The following is a 17,252-nucleotide window of genomic DNA, read 5'->3' as shown; positions in this document are numbered from 1 at the left end:
CCCAGCCCGCCCTGTTCCGGTGTATTTCCGCGTGAAAAGTCTTGCGCATTCTTTCTGAAAAAATGAAATAACCGAAAATAAGCCCTTCTTCCTCACTTCCTATGCGCTGGGTTTGGTTTTTTAAGGGTATTTCTTTCTAGCGTTTCCAGCCCGAGGCTGTAGGGATGGTTCCAGGTCTGCAGAGAGTGAAAGCGAGGGCGCCTGCTGAGGAGACCCTGCTCCCTGACTTTGTTGATATGCTGCTGCCTGTCCTAAGGACAAGCCCAGTGTAGTACCATACTGGTGTACAGATTGAGTTCAGATCCTCTGACACATGTACAAATGGAGTGAAACCAAAATGCCCCAATTCCCTGAGGTGAGGCACAACTGCGTGAGGCAGGGAAGCGCTGTTTGTGGTGGGATGGGGTGGAGCTGGCCTTTGGCAGCGTGAGGGTGACTTGGAACCATCTGAGATAGGTAAAAGTTATGCCTATAAAGAACCATTTGCAGTATTCCTCTTCTCCTGAGTTAAAAACAGTGAAACCAGATTTGAGGGAAGAATTAATATGCTGAATGTATTCAGAGGTTGAGTAGATGTTAGGTTCCAGTTGTAGAAGGAAATTAAATAAAAAGATTATTCTTATGCAAAGATGAGGAAAACTTTTGTCAAGTTAAGCCTTGAACCGTTGTTGATGGACATCTTGGTGTTTGCAAGAAAAGAGAAACTTGTAGGTGTGTTTTTATCCCTCTTGTTGCATCTTCCAGCTTGTCAAAGTTTGTTTCATTGTAGCGTTTTTAAGTATGCTTTCTGTAACAGTAATACGTGGAAGGTTTCCGTAAGGAACTGGTGGAACAGCTTCTTTGGAGTGATTCAGTGTCATTGAGTACACCTTGAAATTACACAAACGTCTATTCTTCAGACTCCCGTTTTGCAACATCATAGCAGTATCTTTCTTGTTAAGCAAATGTATGAAACTTTTCCAAGCAAGCCTGCTGTTGGCCTTTCTTATGTGATATTTCTGAACATGAGCTGGTAACCTCAAGAACCCTCAAGTATGCTTCCTAATGGGTAGTTTACATTAGATAAGATCTTGTGTGTGTCAACCCTAAGGTGTCTTGTTGCAAATAACTTTAGATGTAGCGTTTTGTGTTGTGGAATTGAGTGGTTATTTTAAGAAAAGATGCCTGCACCAACCATTAAAATTTAAGGCAGAGGCCACTGGAATGTTTTTTTTTTTTTGGTGTTGTTTTTGTTTTAAATGACACTTGTTAATGTGTACATTTGTCCCTAAACTAGGTGTATCTTGTTAAATTTAAAGGTACCTCTTTCTAAGATGAGACTGCCTCTCTAATGTAGACATGCCCTTCCACCATCTTTCTTTAAGATTTAGGACTTGTCTAAAGGATGTAGTTTCTTGTATGGACTGAAATGCATGAGAGTGTTGGTACAGTCACAGAAATACTGTGTGGTGATAGTGTCTTGAAAGAAGAGCTTCTACAAAATCCAGAAATTGCAAGCCAGAACTAGCATGTGTCAAGTAAGGAGAAGTTAAGTGGTACTGCATTTTATATGTTTGAGATGAGTTTGGGATCGTTTTATGTCATGGAATTTTTGAGTCTTGGAGCTAAGACTAGTAGCTTGTCTTGTGAGGTGAAGATCAGGGTGAGGGGCTTGTTCCAGAGGCCACTGCTTCAAACCTCCACACGGAGGGTCTGTTAGTGCTCCACGTGTGACCACTGGGGAATGGACAGGAATCAGGATGGTGTCCTTACGAGCCAGAGTGATCTGTTATTTTCTCATCCTCAAGTAATACCTACTGATTATTTTGAGACTGTCTTGGTGTTTCAAGATGGTAGGACTGGGTACTTGCAGTGTTGTTACACGTGCTGTTGGAAGATTTGGTAGTTCTCTGTGGTAGGCCATATGAGGGAATGCTTCAAGAATGTGCTGTACAAACGTTGTTTATTAGTGCTTCAGAAAAGCTTGCTAAATGTATTATAGTTAATGTCAAAGTTACTTGCTTTTGTTGATGTCTTAAGCAGTAAAAGATTCTAATTTATTAGCAATTAATACATTCCCAAATGAAGAGCAATGACATTAGAGGTCACTGTGCTTGCATGAAAGCATAATAGCAATTTATCTAGTACATCAGTAATAAGTACCTAAATATTGTTTGTATAGGGAGTAGCACAGCAAGATTCTGGCCTCTGAATGTGGTGCAGTGCTTCCTTAAACAAATACCTGGTTAAACCGCCTTTGCCCTTGAACTTCCATAGGATTCCTCACCCTCAGGTCTTGTATTTGCATACCTGTGCATGCATGTAGACTACTTCTAAGCTATTAGGGATTTGCTAATACAGGAATGGGAACGAAAATGTGTGTGAAACAGCTGAGGAAATAAGAGTAGCCTTCAAACATATTTTAGTATTTAACCAGCAGTAAGTAATTTAGTAGGACCTGATGCTGTCTGTTGAACTCTTTAATAAAGTCAGTTAATCAATACCTATTAATAAAACAAGGTACAATATATACTCATAGGTAACTAACTAGTGTTAAGTGTAAGTTTATATTGTATCTAGTACTGTTTAAAGCAGTTGTAGCAGGGAGCACACTCAGTGAGCATAGGTGGCACAGATGTCAAAGGGAAGTTGTATGCTTTCAAGACATCAGCAATTTCACTTAACAAGTCTTGGTCTGATGATTATTAGTCGACCCAGGCAGGTTTCTTCTTAACACTAACGTGTTAAAGCTTTTATCATTGATTTCCAGCTGTATAACATAGTTAAATTCATTGGTGCAGCTTCTTTACTGTGCTTTCTGTCGAAGGGAGGTTTTCACCTTTTCACTGGTGGATGCTTTCCCCTTTTACATTTTGAGGAACATGCTGTTTGGTTGAAAGTATGGTGTGCTAAGTTTAGGAAAAAAAAATGTTGTAATACTCAAGTGGATTTAATAATGTTTGAGCACACTTATCAGTGGTTTTAGCATAATCTGTGATGATCTGGAATAGTTCTGTTTCCTAAATATTTATCTTTAGAAAGACAACTAGTCTTACAAGGAAGTCTCTGTAGCCTGATCTTTCTCAGGTATGCTGTATTCTTGGAGCTTGCACTGAATTAATGGCACTTGAATGTACAGCATTCTTGAAACAAATTGTTCACTGAAGACCTCAAAATAGAACTTTTCCTCCTTTCAGTTTGATATCTTTGCATATTAATGAAGAATGTAGTGGTGTACATTGATACTGAAATTCCCTTAACTCATGAGTAATGCTCTCAAATGGAGTTACATGTAATTAAGGACTTAATAGCTGTAATCATTCTTCTTTCATTCCCCTTTCCCTCCCTGCTTTGTGGAAAGAAAAAACCAAACCAACCTGTGTTAATTGCCATCTTTGTATCTTAAGGTTTTAATGTTACACAGGACAATAATTACTATTGTAAAAAGCCTTTGTTTCTTATGTAATATACACTGAAATTTTGTTCTAAACAGTGTTTGAAAATGAGAGACCTGAGACTGTCTAAGAGATTTAAGAGTGCACACAAATACAGTAAAATTGTTTTTGGTTTTGGTTGTGTGTGTTTTTTTGCTTGTTTTTACCTTTAAATAGTAAATATTACTATTGCTAAACTGTAAACAAAATGGAGCAGGGAGATCTTGGGTAAGAGATGTTGCTGAAACTTATGCTTTCCCTTTCCAGACTTGTGTGTTGTCTTGAATGAACAAAAAAGGTAATGCAATACCGTAGCCATTCTGTTTGTTCTCTGACACTCCTTAAAACAAATTTTCTTCCTGGCTTCATCAGCATGCATACCCCAGGAATTCTTCCCTTTCAGCAATCTGCTTATTTTGTGTTCAAGAGTAGAAGTAGGCAAGTAGGGTTAGTTGATTACTGGAGTGAATTTTTAAGTCTAGCAAGACCAGTGTGTGCAGTTTTGCTTGGTGCCATCTCTCTATTGTAGCTGAATAAAACAGTAATTGGTTACGCATCTGCTCTTTATTGTGACTCTGATTAAATATTTCCTGTGACTGAATAGATGGTAACATCTGTTACAGAAAGGTAGGTGGCAGAACTTTAATTTAACATACTGTAAAATATGCTGTGAGTTTAATTAAACAGCATCACTGAAATACTGAAGTATCTTTGCATTCATAAAGTAGTAATCACCTATGGTCTAGATGTTTTCTAGGACACGTTTTTCTCCCCTGATTGACTTTGTCAGAAATTCATTTGGTACCATTCTCTTGAGTCTTTGACAGATCGTTGTGTGAAGTCCACTATACAAATGTAGCATTTCCCAAAACGATTGAGCAGCATAGCTCAATATGTCTAATAAACTATTTTTTAATTAATACAGTACTTGTAAACTGCCACCCTTATTGAATATAGTTGAGTAATACAACACTTTACTATTTTTTTTGAAAGTACTTTTGTTTGTCTTTTTTAAAAATCTGATTACTAAGTTTTAGCTTTTGTGAATTCGAAAGTCCTGTACTTCTTGTTGATTTTTCATCCTACTTGTAGGATTACGAAGTAGAAGGAAAGTGAATTTATCTTTTCAGAACCTATTTGTATCACTTAAAAGTTATTATTAACTACATCTGACTAACAGTATGTAACAGGTCATTTTGAAGCCTTTTTTCCTTGCTTTGTTTGACTGGGATTTGGTGCTTAGCCTTGACTTGTGTTGATGTTTTCCCTCACTCCCCCTTTCCTGTTGTCCAGTGTGTTTTAACTACAAAAGTTTCAAAAATGTGAAAGACTTTGACTGGTTTGTATACTACTGGCTGTTTCACTAATCAATATTTAATATGGTTTTCATAGGATATGTAACATGACACTGATATTCTGGACAGGTAATTTTCATTGTTTGAAAACCTTACATAATAAGGGGAATCAGGTAACTGCTAGAAATGAGCACCTTATTTATTTATTTTTTTATAATCATATTGCCAAGGATCTGTTTTGTGAAATCTACACTTGAAAAACCTATAGCTTCTTACTGTTGCAACTAGCATCAAAATAGTTCTGAAATTGTCAAAGTGAATTCAATATTTAAAGGGACATTGTCACTTTTTAAAAGCTGAATTTACATCCTAGTTCTGAAAATTCTCTAGTTATTGCTCCCTTGCTGAAAGTTTATAAGGCTGTTTGGTGGAATTCAGAATACTAATAAAGGCAGTGAAGCTTGTCCCCTTCATCTTCTCCTTCATATCTTCTGTATGCACTTGCCTGCTTGTTGCCCCTTTGGTTGCAGCTTTGCTCTGGCTGTGTGCACCCCCTTGCTGCGCCTGGGGCAGAGCGTGCATGCTTGCTCTCTCCAGAACAGTGCATGAGTGCCGTGGCCATGCTGGTGCATGAGGAGAGTGCAGTTACTGGCCATGACGCTGGCTGCAGGTGAAGTGCTGCTGCCCAATAGATACAATAATGGAGGTGTTTCTCACCTAATCCTTTGTGTTTGCCGATGAGCTGTGAAGGTAGAAACTTTTGTGTAGTTAATGTGAGAATTTCACAATGTAAAGATGTAATCTCCTGCATTTGACTGTGTCCCTTTAAATTCTACATGCCAGAATGTATAACTGCCAAATCTTGTTCGTACTGATGCCAGGTGGTGCAGCTGATTCGCTGGAGGGAAGGGATGCCATCCACAGGGACCTTGACAGGAGTGGGCCCAGCGACCCTCACGAAGTTCAGCAAGGCGAAGTACAAGGTCCTGCGCCTTGGGTTGGGGCAATCCCAAAAATTAATGCAGACTGGAGGATTAATGGAGTGAGAGCCCTGCAGAGAAGGACTTGGGGATACTGTGGGATGAAAAATTGGACATGAGGCAGTGATGTGCACTTGCAACCCAGAAAGCCACTTGTATCCAGCTGTAGCCAATGGTACAAGAAAGACATGGACCTGTTGGAGTGGATCCAGAGGAGGGCCACAAAAATTATCAGAGGGCTGGAACACCTCTCCTATGAAAAAGGTTGAGAGTTGGGGTTGTTCAGCCTGGAAAAGAGGAGTCTCTGGGGAGATCTTATTGTGGCCTTTCAATACTTAAAGGAGGCTTATAAAAAGGACACAGAGAGACTTTTTACCAGGGCCTGTTATGACAGGACAAAGGGTGATGGTTTTACACTAAACGAGAGTACATTTAGATTAGATATAAGGAAGAATTTTTTACAGTGAGGGTGGTGAAACACTGAAGGAGGTTTCCCAGAGAGGTGAGAGATTCCTCGTCCCTGGAAAGGTTCAAGGTCAGGTTGGATGAGTCTCTGAGCAACCTCATCTAGTGGGAGGTGTCCCTGCTCATTGCAGGGGGGTTGGACTAGATGACCTTTAAAGGTCCCTTCCAAACCAAACCATTCTATGATTCTATTAAGCAGTCCAGAAAAGGGTATTTCTTGGTAATGTCCTCTAAAATGAAGTAGCTTGTCAGCAGAGGGCAAATGGAAATTAACATCATTAAAACAATGCCTGGTAAGGCGTAAACCATATTAACATCTCTGTGTCTAACTACAGCTCAGGAGCCATATGTGGCAGGAGTTAGAAATGAGATTTTTTTCACAGAGCTTAAGTGAAACGATGTTAACTGATTTATGTGATTATATGTAACTGTGTTTGTATAGATATAAAACTGTTTTACACATCTATGTGTAAGCACACAGAGTTTGGTGCTTTGGGCCTTAAAAAGTAATCCCAAGCACTGCAGAAACCGATAAAACTGAAAGCCATTGAAAGAGCAGTTCCCAAGCAGAATAGGAAGGAGAGTGGAAGAGAAGGGAAATAAATGTGTTTGGATCTGATCATATTTTGAAAAGAAACAGAAATGTGATGAGCACTGAAAACCTGTTCCTAATTCTTGACCGTATGTCCAAGAACAGGAAGATACTTGGTGAAGCCCAGAAAATTGTCAGTAGTTTGTTTATGGGATGGGCCTTTCCTGATTTCAGTCCTGTCTTTCTATGGTACAGTGAAAAAAGAAGTCTAGGCAAATAAGAAGCTACGCAGTGGTAGTTGTTTCTCTTCTTTCTTCTTTAATTTGTGAACATAGCTGATTAGTTACTGCTGATTAATCACACATGAAAAGCCCTGATGGGATTAGGTGCAGGGGAGGACTGTGCAGACTCCCAAGGAAAGATCATTTCAATTCAGTACAAGGTACTGGTGCAACCTGAATTTTATTTTAGATTCACTATGGGATCGGTGTGAAGTTACTGGAACTCAGGCGTTCCAAAAGCTAATTAAAATACCAAATTATTTAGTGAGAAAATTTGAGGATGGATGGACATCAAAACCTTAACTAAATCTAGTCTCATTTATGTATCTTTACATATTTTAATTTAGTGATGTAAAAACCAAAGCAAATTGAAAAGTGTTTTTATTCATGGTGCATACTGTGTTTTTGGTAAGCTGTGCTTTTCCTTGGTTTTATGATATGTTAAAAAAGCTGAAAATACCCTATCAGAATCACCGAACTGGTTAATGCCTAGTCTTGTCAATAGCGATGGTGCTCATTCCTAGCTTAAGATCTAGTGTGTTGGTGGATCTTAAATTGGAAGTGGTCCTGGGATTTTCTCTGGTCAACTTATTTAAAAGGAAGCTTGGTTGCCTTGTTAGCTTTGCCAACTCTGCTATCCTGTTTCTCTGTAGACTGTTGCAGCTATTTTAAGTTATATTTGTTGTTTCAGAAATCATTTGTGCTGGAGAATGAATTTTTATTTTGTTCCCATGTTCATGATTGAAAAATTTTGAGTAATCAGCCTTAAAACATTTGAAACGTTTAACAAGTGGTACCTCATGAAACTAAAAATAATTTCTGTTAAATATCAGGTTTAATTATAAAAAAAAGTCCAGTAATTAAATATTTGTAAAAAATAAGATTTTTGACAGTAAAGAACATATTCTCCACCTTTATGCAAGAAATCAAAGCATAATTTGATTTTTCTTAAACAGGGTAAAGCAGTAGATCATACATGGTAATATTCATTGGTGATACTGTCAGGTGATTTTAAGGATATTAAAATGCATATTTGGCTTTAAGAATCTGGCAGAAATTAACATCATCAACCTGGTAAGTCAGGTGTACTTCCACTCTTCTTATAAGTTCATGGACACTTTTACTGTCCAAGACAGTGAAACCCATGAGCTGTCAAAAACGGTGGAAAGTAGTTTTCTGTCATTAAAATTAATTTCTGCTTATGTGTAAACAAACACATCTATTAAATTGTGTATACTAACACTTAATGTTGGATAATATGTTTTTAACCTGACAGTGTCCCTAAATTACCATGTCTGTCTGCTTTCATTTTCCAGCTGGGTTTTAATTTTGCATGCATTTCGGTGAAATACAGTATGCATAATAGTTGTTTCCTGGAAGCATTTTGGGGCTGTCGCTGCTAGTGTTCTCCAAAATGAGCAAAGTAGTGGAATTTATGTTCCTTTTCTGGAGGTTTGTTAGCTAATGCATAAGTAATGCAAAAGGGATTCCACTTTATTTACGTATAGGCCTATGTGTTTTTGAACTTAATGTTGTTTGAACAATAGCTGTAAGTAATAGGGATTCCCTTCTCTTTAATGACACCCAAACTCAGAAATTTAGTAGAACTAAGTATTTATATTTTGAGTAAAAAAAATTGAACACTGGTTAGTTTGGCAGAGCAATTTGTAATGTGTAATGCTTGTGTTAGTTTATCATAGGAGCCTCTGTGAAGCTGCTTTCTTGAAGTAATGCCAATAGAAAGTGGAAGTTGTGCATCTGCTCGCCAAGCAAAGCAGAAACGTAAGTCGCACAGTCTTTCAATCCGAAGAACCAACAGTTCTGAACAAGAACGGGCAGGACTGCAGAGAGACATGTTGGAAGGACAGGTAAGGTAATACACTGCCACTTGAGTATCTTCTGTAACTTTTTTATGAGGAGTGTTTTCTATGCAAAGAAAAACTATTCGTGCGTTTGGACTCTTACAACCTTACTTAGGAAAGGAGTGACAGGCAGCTGAGAGGTCAAGGTATGCTGTCACTTATTGTAGTAAACCAACATTTTAAGCTGTTTTAGTATTTCTCATCAAACTCTAGGTGTAGTATGCTGTAACATCTAAATGTTTAAAATGTTTTATATATCATCTTATTTAATTTTGCTGACCTTGAACAACCCGTGGCAGGTTCTAAGGAGTAGAGAGTGTTAATGCCCCTTCACAGTGGAGCTGTAAACCACATAAAATCTAGATGAGTACTTCTGCAGATAAACAGATAACATTGTTATATGGTTTTTTAATAAGCTAATTTAAATAATGCTAACTTTAAAGAGAGTAAAGGAAGTGGATGCATTTTACTGTGCTCGTTATTTTAGGACAGGTTTAGATTTGCTTATGCTTTCAGGCTCTGAGAAGTGGATTGAAAACCTTTCCTACATCTTCTCTGTTTTGAAAGTTGTAGGGTAACTTAGTTTCTTTTATAACCTTGCTGTATGGAATTATTAGGTAGCTGAATTGGAAATAATTCTTCTAACTTCAGTGTTTCTCTTAATTAGTGTTTTATTTGTATAGTATTCTTGCTTAATCAATTTTGTTTCAAGTTGGTTTTAATTGGGATCTGTTTAACATTCTAGTTGACTGTGAATGCATGAACAAAAGTACTGTCTCAAGGGAAAGGCAGATGAAGATGCAGAAAGGAATATCCTGGGGGGCACAAGGAGCGTAATACTACTTCTTTCAGCACAGTGCCACAGTTTAAAGTAGCTGTGAAACTGGTGTAAACTGAATTATGCACAAAGCAGATGTGCTCTATGTCATGGCTATTGGTGTTTTCTCTTGCTCTTCTCTTTAAAATTGGTGTGCAGGAATACCTTATAAAATCGCGGTCAGGATAAGCTTTTCTAATTGTTTCTGACAACAGTCATCTTGACTATATGAACCAAAATGTGAGTGAGATTAAATCTCGTTGTTCAGATCCTGACTTGGTGGAAGAGGCATGGTGCCCTCTGATGGCTGGTATGCACACACTTCTTTCTAGTTCAGTCGGTTTGCAGAAATGCAACCAATTTATTTTGGTTTGGGATTGCTGGAACACTTAAGAAAAAAAACAAGCTATAATAATCCTTAAACTTGCATTGAATAATGAAGTTCACTCGAATTTGGGTGGTGTCCTCTGCTAACATTTGCAGTCCCATTCTAGTAATCCTTCATCTGTACTTCTAGACCTGAAACAGTGGTTTGTTATGTGGCAGAAGCTGACTCAGGTGGCCGTTTTTTTTTTTTTTTTTTTTTTCTTTTCTCAGAGCTGATGATTTCCAGATTTTGAAATTGCATACTTTAAAAAAAAAAAAAAACAACCAGTAGGTGTTGCTGATAGCCACATTCCCTGTGTATTTGATAGGTGAACATTGATGTATTAATAATACAGTATACATGATACCATTTTAATTTCTCTTTGAAATTTAGTAATTTCTTTCCTTGCATAGATATTTCTCAGTTTTTGAATACAGCTGCATTATTTACAGGTTTGTCCAGTAGTACCATGATATTTTACTGAATTCTGAGATGATGGGTTAGATATGCTGCAAAGGAGTGTTGGAGCTTTTTCATTGTTAGTGTAAGGCTCAGTTAAGTGGAAACTTCTTTTAAAAAAAATTATATCTGACTACCTAAATAAATAGTAAGTGCAGTAAGCCAATTCACATATTGTGGTCCACCAGGAACTGAAGAATAGAAAAGGTTTAGTAGAATTTATTTACATAGTGAGCAAGGACAGTTCATCCTTTGGTCCATACTTGCAGTGGATTAATTTATTATAGTTATTAGACTAATGACCATATTGTCTCTTTTCTCCTTTCTAATTTGCCATTTTTTAGTAGCATCCTGTGCTTTACATTTTAAGATATTTGTTAGTACTAGTTACTCAGTGTACTGCAGTCAGTTGTCTTCTGCATTGCTCACTGTCTACTCAACAATGTTTGATAACAGAATCATTGATATAGTGAGAACCTTGACTCCCGACAGAAATCAGTACTTGCTTGTTTTGGGTATGGTATGTATTTGATCAGGGAAAATATGGTGCTGATCTCTGTTTTATAGGCAGATGAATAAAATTTATATGATTTGCCAACAGAAACTTGTGGTCAGCCTGTGTATTGAGCTCAGATTATATAAATCCTGTCTTGGTGGTTTTATTAGATACTTGGTTTTGTGCCTCAGAATTGCTATGTTGATTATGCTGAAGAAAAAAGCCCTCCTCTGTGAATTTGCTTCAAAATACTTTCTGTGAAGAGAAGCTTGAATAATATCTGGGCAGGGAAAGATTAGAAATTGCAGTTTCCTTCACACTTAGTTGTGGTTAGGGACAAAAGTAGGTAGATGTTAAAAAGATTTTTAAATGGTTAGTTTGTCTCAAGCTTTATTACTAAGGTGCTTTGTGATGCCAACTTCCTAACCTAATGCATAGTCAACTTCTGAATTATTTTGTCAACCAAAGGTATTCTTTCTTCTTGGAGAGAACCTTGACTTTATATTATAAATCTTTTCCATCTTTTTTCTTTAATGAGTTGTATGTGTATATTGGGTTTATAATTTATCTCTAGTAAAAACAAAACCCACAGGTGATTTGAGTGCTGTCCCTTGGAAGAAAGAGTATGTAAAATGAATAATTTTATGATATACAGAGCTTTTTGTTTTGTGTTCTATGCTAGTAGCAGTTTTAATTTCTCTCCTTGCTGGGAGATAAAGAGAACTGTTAAAATCAGTTTAAGACTGAAGGATAATTATGTAAAATATATGTAAAGAAAAATATAAACCCCAGTATTTTGCCTTCTAGGATTCTAAACTACCATCTTCTGTCCGGAATACACTCCTTGAACTTTTTGGACAAATAGAGCGGGAGTTTGAAAACCTCTATATTGAAAATTTGGAATGTGAGTATCTGGTTTTTTTTCCAGCAACCTGTGGATTGTTTGGATTTAGGATATAGTAGCGCTAATTGAGACACCTTGGATACTGTAGTGTAATTACTGTAGCTTTTCTGTGAGGAGTTGAAGAATTGTTTTGAGCCTGTAGCCAAAGGTGGTGTTTGTACCTTTTCAGAAAAGTTGCTCTCCTAGATCTTTGACGCAAGTAGTGAGAACATTCTCCTTGACTCTTAGGCAAAGAAAGTAAAGTGTCTGTCTCCTTGTCGTTGTAGGCTCTGGTATATACCATGTTAATCTGGCAGTAACTCCATCCAGCTGTTGAAGTTTGTGGCTTTGTTGTATATTTGTAGGCTTAATTTTACTGATGTAATATTAGTAAATAAAATTGGAAAAGTACCTTACTTGAAAAAGTGTAAAATGTGGTGGGTCTGGATCATACTACTTAGTAATTGCATAACTGACACTTGCAGCCGTTCATGAATTTTGAAATTGAGCTCTCAGATAAAGACTCCAGGTGTATCTGCAGAAAATGTTATTTGTTTAATGACGGTGCAGTCATATGGTAATGTCAGTGATCCAAGCTGATGTGAGAGGAACCAACGTAAGTAATGGAGGCAGTCATACAGTAAAGCCTGTGCTCAATTTTTTCTTGCTGCATTTGGGAAGGTGTGTTGCATGTCTTGGCTTCTGAATTGTGGTATCTGTCTGGTTTGTCTCAAAAGTCAAATTTTTTTCCACACCTGATCTGTTCCCACAGTTAAACCAAACACTCATGTTAAAAAAAAAGTTCTTGTGTGCTTTTTGAAAATGTGCTTTTTGTTCGTTAAACCAAACACTCATGTTAAAAAAAAAAGTTCCTGTGTGCTTTTTGAAAATGTGCTTTTTATTCTGAGATTGTGTTGGTTAAGGCACTTTTAGTGACAATTTGCACAACTGAGTTCTCAGCCGCTGGTAGCAAGAAAAGTAGGGATTGCCCATCCCACCTCATCCCCCACCCCAAACTTTAAAAATGTTTGTCAGAAAGCAGGCAATGAATTTGGACCCTCCAGAGTATGATTATTTTCCTTGCATTCCATTTCTGTTTCTTCTGCGTTGTCGTCCTTCACCTCACTGTTCTAGTTCACTCCTGCCCTTTGTGATCTCTTTCCACCCCCCTGATGATTTCTAAATTTTTCTCTTCTGATACTTGGTCTGTTATTTTTTGTTCTTGGACTAATTCGTACATTAGTGTTGCAGATACTGTACATGGAGAATCCCAGGTTTTTACTCCCTGGCTTTTCATATCCTTTCCCTTATTACCACTTATTTCTAGTTTCTTCCTTTTCTTATTGCTTCTAGGCTTCAGTCTCTTAATCCTGTCAGCCAATTCTTATATCTGTCTGGCTTGTTTTGTTTACTTCTCTTTTATACTGTCTGTGTTTTATAAAAGTTCAGGTTTATGTGACTGGGGGAACACAGGAAGGAGAATCTTGCTTTGCTCATTTCAAGGACTTGGATGTGGTATGGAAGTATCAACTGACTTTTCTAATGCTTAGAACAGAGACTTCAGTGAATTTCTTAGAAATGGCAAGAATCATACTCGTTATGGGTTGCGGTCTCGCACATTTCAAAGCCCGGGAGTGAATGCCTTTTTTTAAAGGAGTCCTGAGGATTTGTGGAAAGATAGACCTAGACTTATTCTCAAGAACAGTGAAAAACTGCTTGATTAAAGCCTCTCAATAAGATTTCACCTGAGAAGAACACTTAAAGAGTATCAGCCCAGATTTTGAGAAAAAACTATAAGCCTCTGAAAACGTTTTTTGTAAAATGTTGAACAACTTTGAACCAGCCCAGTCACTGACTTGTTTTACTATGCCATCACTCTGTCTTGTGTTGAAATGGCATTGGTGAGAGTTATAAGTAGTTGTCAGAAAAGCATATTCTTGTTACAAATACATGCTTTGTCTGATGTGCAATGAAAATATTTTGATCATATTTAGTGTTTCTAAAACACTCGAATGTAGAATGTATATGTTGTTTGACATTTTTAATGTATTTCAAAGTATAAAAATATAGATTTGCTGTACTACCTTTCTTATTGAAACTCTAACAGTAGACAGGCCTTCAGGGGAGAGTACTATTTCATGATTAATAAAATCTTTGTCAAGAAGTGACGCTAATTCTGTGGCTAAAATATTTATGGTGCTGCAAGTTTTCTCTCTTCTGTTGGATTTAATTCAACACAGGTGTGCCAGGTATTTCACAGAAGCTGTTTTGTTAATTCTTAGACACATTTATTAGTACAAGTAACTAATAAATAATTAGAAGCCACTAATACTTTCCTTGGAATGTGGGTCAGGGTGGGTCTTTGGAAAATTCAGCATGAATTTTGGTTTATGTGTTGGTGAGACCTGCTTTTATAAAATCACAGTTGATCTCTTTTCCTGTCCCTAGCATAAAATAGATTACTTGCTAACCATAACAGCTCTTAAATAGTATGTTAATGATGATGTTAATGATGCACAATTTTTGTATTAATGTGAATTTTTGTTATTGTTAGTACGTAGAGAGATTGATACACTGAATGAGCGTTTAGCAGGCGAGGGACAGACAATTGATGGAGCGGAACTGAGCAAAGGACAACTGAAAACAAAAGGTAAGAGAACCACAAAGAATCCTGAACTAGTATTTTTGAATTTACATTTTGTGTGCGTTTGTTGTGGTTTGAACCCACTCGGCTAGCAGCATAACACCACACAGCTGCTCACTCACCTTCACCTCTCCCAGAGATGGGGGAGAGAATTAAAGGGGTAAAGGGAAAAGAGACTCATGGGTTGAGAAAAGAACAATTTAATAACTAAACTACAACAAAACTGAAAATAATAATGATAATAGTAATATATAGAAATGAGTGATAACACAGTGGAACTGCTCACCACCTGATGATCAAGGCTCAGCCCGTTTCTGGCTAATGATCCTAGAGGAGGGAGAGGCTTGAAACCGCGATCACAGAAAAGAGATAAGAGCCTGAGCTGAGAGGCTGAAAGCTGACCCTGAGAGAGGAGTGACCCAGAGAGAGAGAGAGAGAACTTCTAGACAGAACCTCATCTATACACTGGGCATGACGTGCATGGTATGGAATATACCATTGGACAGTTTCAGTCTTAATCCTAAATTTGATGTTGAATCCTAGGCTAGTAACTGGGGCTGTGCTTCCTCCCAGCTTCTCCTGCAGCTGTAGACACTGGCACAGCAGAGACGCTGAGAAGTCCTTGACTGTCCTGGCAGCAACTGTAAACATCAGTATGTTATCAGCTGCCTTCTCAGCACAAAACCAAAACACAGCCTCACTCTAGCTACTGTGATGAAAGTTAACTCAGTCCCAGCTGAAACCAGGACAACTTTACTGGCCAAAACTTAGAATCTTTTTGAAGTGAATTACTAACAATTACTTATACAAATAAGCTAATGCTGTATTTGAAATATCTTCATCTGAATTTGTCTCAACAGCCAGTCATAGTACCAGCCAGCTTTCTCAGAAATTAAAGACAACTTACAAGGCATCTACTAGCAAGGTATGAGATCTCTGCTCATCAATGTGTATTAACATGGCTGACTTTAAGTTGTTAATTGTGTTTTCTTTAAGATGAGTAGTGCTATTCTCTAAGTAAACCTGCCTCATGAGGAACGGTATCTTTATCTTGGATTCATCAATTACCCTTTGCTTCAACCCCACTACATGACATTTTCACAGTAATTGCTCACCTTGTTTAAAGAATGAAGGTTGGAGGGGAGAGAGTGTGTGCACAGGTGTGTATGCGGGATTACTCTTGTAAAGAGAACAAAAAAAAAATCAATTTTGTGAGGGAAATAGAGAACTTAGTAGGTAATGAATTTCTGAAGAAAGATTTGGCTATTGGAGTTGAAATAGGGATTTAATTAGGCATCTATATGTGTACTATTATAGGGTTTTGTGGTTTTTTTTATATTTTTATTTTTTAGCTTTAAGATGAGAGGGGTTTGTTTCCTTTATGTTGCAAGCCTTGCAAATTAATAGTTACCCGTAGCACAGTTACCCTTTCTGATGTTTTTAATTTTCACATCTGCAGCTGTCTGGTATTTTTGTTCTGCTCTTTCTCTCCCCTTTTTCAATTTTCATGGAAAGTTTTCTTGCTGCTCCTTTTGCCCTATCTCAGAGTCATTTAATTATATATTATTAAGGATAAATGAAATGTGAGGAAACCACAGTGAGATCTGTTACATGAACCAGCTCTGTAAGAAGCTCTGTGCTGACCTCTATTGCGGGCTAATATGTGGTTATGGAATGACTGTAGGTGTCTTGGAAATACCATCTGTTAAGCAGTCTGAAAGTTTGAGAGTAAGAAAGACTAGTGTGGTGAAATAGATCTAAGTTACTGTGTTTTATTTGGTCTCCTTTTTGTTTTATTGTTTCTCGAACTTTTTTATTCTTGCCAATCTGATGCATAGAGGTGCCTCTTCCTTTTTCTTAAGAGTTAATAACTTATGAATTCTTTAATGAGGCCACTTAAATAGGGACAGCATGATATTAATAAGGACAGTACAGTATCAGTACACCTGCTATGTAGTTATGAATTAGTACTTTCTTTAGTGTAGTGTTGAGGCTTTTGTTGTGGTTTTGTTTGTTGTTGTTTACTTGCTTGCAATGTAGTGTGCTCTTATTCCTTCCTGGGCAAGGCAGGTGGAGCTTGCAACTTCAGCGTGGGAAGCTGGGAAGTATGGGATGGAGACTCCGGGGTAACTGCCTTGCTTCCTGGTGTTCTGATATGCATGCACAGCAAAGTAGTCAAGAGTAGTGGAATGTGAAGAGTTTAATACCTTATTATAGAGACTGTACGTATCTGGTATAGCAATTGATAACCAACAGATGTTTGAGTGTGCTGATACATTTCTTTCCACAACTTGGAATCAGAGTTTACTGGGGGATAGAGAGGAGGGCAATGATAAAGTTTGAGAACATCTCTCTCCAGTGTGTTCTTTGAAGCCTTTCTGCACCTCATGGGAGTGGCTTTATTGTGACTGCTTCTTCCTTCCTACACAGAAGAGTCAAAGCTGCAGCCTTTTGTCTCTTGACCCACAAACAGACTGTAGCCAAAAGTCAGGAAAACAAATTATGATCTTTCTGTCTGTGTCCTGACTGGATGCAGGTAGAGTTCTCGAATACGCTGAGAAAATGACATTTGAAGCGTTCAGAGTTCAACAGCTTTGAAATTCTTGTCTCTATATGAGCATTGAATGAACAGTGCTGCTCACCAAAAATGAGTTGTGTTCCAAACTCAGGGGGGTAGTGGATCGCAACTTTTCTCTTCAGTCCATCCTATATACTGTTACTGGATGCCTAATTTAAAACTTGTCAGAGGTTTTTTTTT

General features: G+C 37.6%; 1 protein-coding gene across 1 annotated transcript; it reads left to right on the top strand.

The window, feature by feature from the left end:
* Positions 1-8,696: 8,696 nt before the first annotated feature.
* Positions 8,697-15,425, top strand: LOC104459675 (WD repeat-containing protein 37-like). Its single transcript, XM_010079919.1, has 4 exons — positions 8,697-8,834; positions 11,775-11,871; positions 14,405-14,500; positions 15,355-15,425. Exons 1-4 carry the CDS (start codon positions 8,697-8,699, stop codon positions 15,423-15,425), a joined length of 402 nt encoding a protein of 133 aa, XP_010078221.1.
* Positions 15,426-17,252: the final 1,827 nt, after the last annotated feature.

This window comes from Pterocles gutturalis, unplaced genomic scaffold (genome assembly GCF_000699245.1).
Source record: "Pterocles gutturalis isolate BGI_N339 unplaced genomic scaffold, ASM69924v1 scaffold34619, whole genome shotgun sequence".
In the NCBI taxonomy this organism is placed as follows: Eukaryota; Metazoa; Chordata; class Aves; order Pterocliformes; family Pteroclidae; genus Pterocles; species Pterocles gutturalis.
Note: the sequence above shows the minus strand (reverse complement) of the source record. Positions and strands in the feature narration are given on the sequence as shown.

What these genes read in the sequence shown, in the direction of transcription:
- LOC104459675 (XM_010079919.1), top strand. Translation starts at nt 8,697, where the DNA reads ATGCCAATAGAAAGTGGAAGTTGTGCATCTGCTCGCCAAGCAAAGCAG. An exon ending in CTATATTGAAAATTTGGAAT is followed by an intron (nt 11,872 to 14,404) that starts GTGAGTATCTGG and finishes TGTTATTGTTAG; the next exon opens with TACGTAGAGAGATTGATACA. An exon ending in AGGACAACTGAAAACAAAAG is followed by an intron (nt 14,501 to 15,354) that starts GTAAGAGAACCA and finishes TTGTCTCAACAG; the next exon opens with CCAGTCATAGTACCAGCCAG.